The sequence below is a fragment of the Austrofundulus limnaeus genome, unplaced genomic scaffold, assembly GCF_001266775.1.
Source record: "Austrofundulus limnaeus strain Quisiro unplaced genomic scaffold, Austrofundulus_limnaeus-1.0 Scaffold95, whole genome shotgun sequence".
Lineage (NCBI taxonomy): Eukaryota > Metazoa > Chordata > Actinopteri > Cyprinodontiformes > Rivulidae > Austrofundulus > Austrofundulus limnaeus.
In genome coordinates, this window is record NW_013952497.1 from 512296 (window position 1) to 514295 (window position 2000).

Consider the following 2000-nt stretch of genomic DNA (forward strand, 5'->3'; position numbering starts at 1 on the left):
GTGTGTGTGTGTGTGTGTGTGTGTGTGTGTGTGTGTGTGTGTGTGTGTGTGTGTGTGTGTGTGTGTTTGTGCTTGAATTTCACCGCCTACGTACAGATTTTCCCCTGCGAAACAGCAGCTGGTTTCCTGCCAAGGTGAAGTAACGCGTTTTCCATCTTTTAATGAACTTCCATCGCACCTGCTTCTCTTTCAGCTTTCCTTCGATCAGCGGTTGTCCCTCCTGGTTCACAACTACAATGTCAAAGAAAGAAAGACGGCATGAACATAACCAAGTGACTTTCCCATCTTAAAACAACATCCCCGATGCTTCACGGCTAAAAACCTTCACACGACTGAAACTTTAGGATTTCACCGTTATTCCAACAGGAACAGGATGAACTTTATTTCCCACAACTGTAGGAGGAACTGGAGGTGCTATGGCCAGCTGCTGCTGCTATTTGCACTTGCAAATAACCAAATTCGTTGTTTAATAATGCAAAACTGATGGAGGTGTGAAGTTTATAGTGTCTTTATATATTTTTTTTTGAAGATGGAAGCAGTCTGTACAGTATTAGCCATGTTAGGCAAACTCCATTTCTCAAAGAACTATTTATGAATAAAATGTTAGCTGTTCATAACTTTTCCATAGAACCCCATATTAAATGTTCAAACTTTCTCTTATAGACATATTTAGTAACCTCCTGTTCGATTTAGTCTGAGCAGCTTCAATACAAAACTGATAAATATGCTGACAGTGATGTAAAAATATGTCTCTGCTACTGCTGCGTGAATAACTGTACTTAAAGCAGTAAGATTTAAACTAAATACTTTTTTAGAACACCACAGAATGTGAAAAATGCAGTAAACAAGTGAGTGAAAGGAACATAGTGGATGTCCTTGTCATGTGGTACAGATGTTTCCCAGAGGTGGCAGACAACAAACAGTTTAGGCTCATTCCAAACTAAAACCCAAAAGCAGAGATGAAAAGAGAAGCTTTTTTGATTATTTTTTTCTACATTATTTCAAGTTAAATGCTCTGCTTTGGCCACCAGTCAGACCAGATTGGTTTGAAACATAGATGCATTATTTTAAAACTGTCATTTTTATGGGTGCTTATGGACCATTAAAAAACATGATTAATATGTTCATGCTTTAAAATATTAACATATTTCTGCTTAGTTTATTAGCATAATTTGGGGAGTGGTGGCAAAGAGGTTAGAGAAGGTGAGCTCATTTGCTCCACTGTGGGCCCYTGAGGAAGTTCAAAAGGCCATCAACCCTCCAGCTGTTATTGGAAAAATGCTTAGAACTCATTTCCCCATTAGGGATTAACAGTGTAAATTTACACTTATAATGAAGTTTTTCTTTAAAAACAAATAGGGCTCACATTTGCTCATGATAGAAAAAATAGAAAATAATTCTGAAGAAAACTATATTTAGTGTAATCTCATTACCGTTGTGGTGGAATTTAAAATATTTAGGGATGTTATTGTTCTAAACGAAGAACTATGAGTTATGTTAGCAAAAAAAAARGACAAATGTAAATATATTTTTACAACAACCCTTGTAATCTCTAGATTGATACAGTATATTCTGATATATTCCATTTGATATTATTGTCAAGTACATAAAGCCGTAGTAGATGTCAAAAGGGACAAAATACAGAAAATCAAATGACTTCTTTTGTCTCTATTCATTTGAATCTGAAGCTACAACTTATTAAATGCTGCAATCAGGAAATGGAACCAAGCTAACACAAAAACTTAATTTCACTTTAGCTTAAATTAAAAAAAGGTCTTGAAAGAACTGTTTTCAACAAAGAACTCATCCAGAGGACCTACTCCATCCATCCATCCATCCATCCATCCATCCATCCATCCATCCATCCATCCATCCATCCATCCATCCATCCATCCATCCATCCATCCATACATCCATCCATCCATCCATTTTCTTCTGCCTATCCGGGGTCGGGTCGCGGGGGCAGCAGCTTCAGAAGGGAGGCCCAGACCTCCCTCTCC

At 37.5% G+C, this 2000-nt stretch overlaps 1 protein-coding gene across 3 annotated transcripts in view; it reads right to left on the reverse strand.

The window, feature by feature from the left end:
* Window positions 1-2000, reverse strand: part of veph1 (ventricular zone expressed PH domain-containing 1) — a 104483-nt gene that overhangs the window by 6844 nt on the left and 95639 nt on the right. For all 3 annotated transcript variants that reach the window (XM_014012826.1, XM_014012825.1, XM_014012824.1), the window contains one exon: window positions 95-231. In XM_014012826.1, the coding sequence (XP_013868280.1) occupies window positions 95-231 (137 nt within the window). The remainder of the gene's footprint in view (window positions 1-94; window positions 232-2000) is intronic.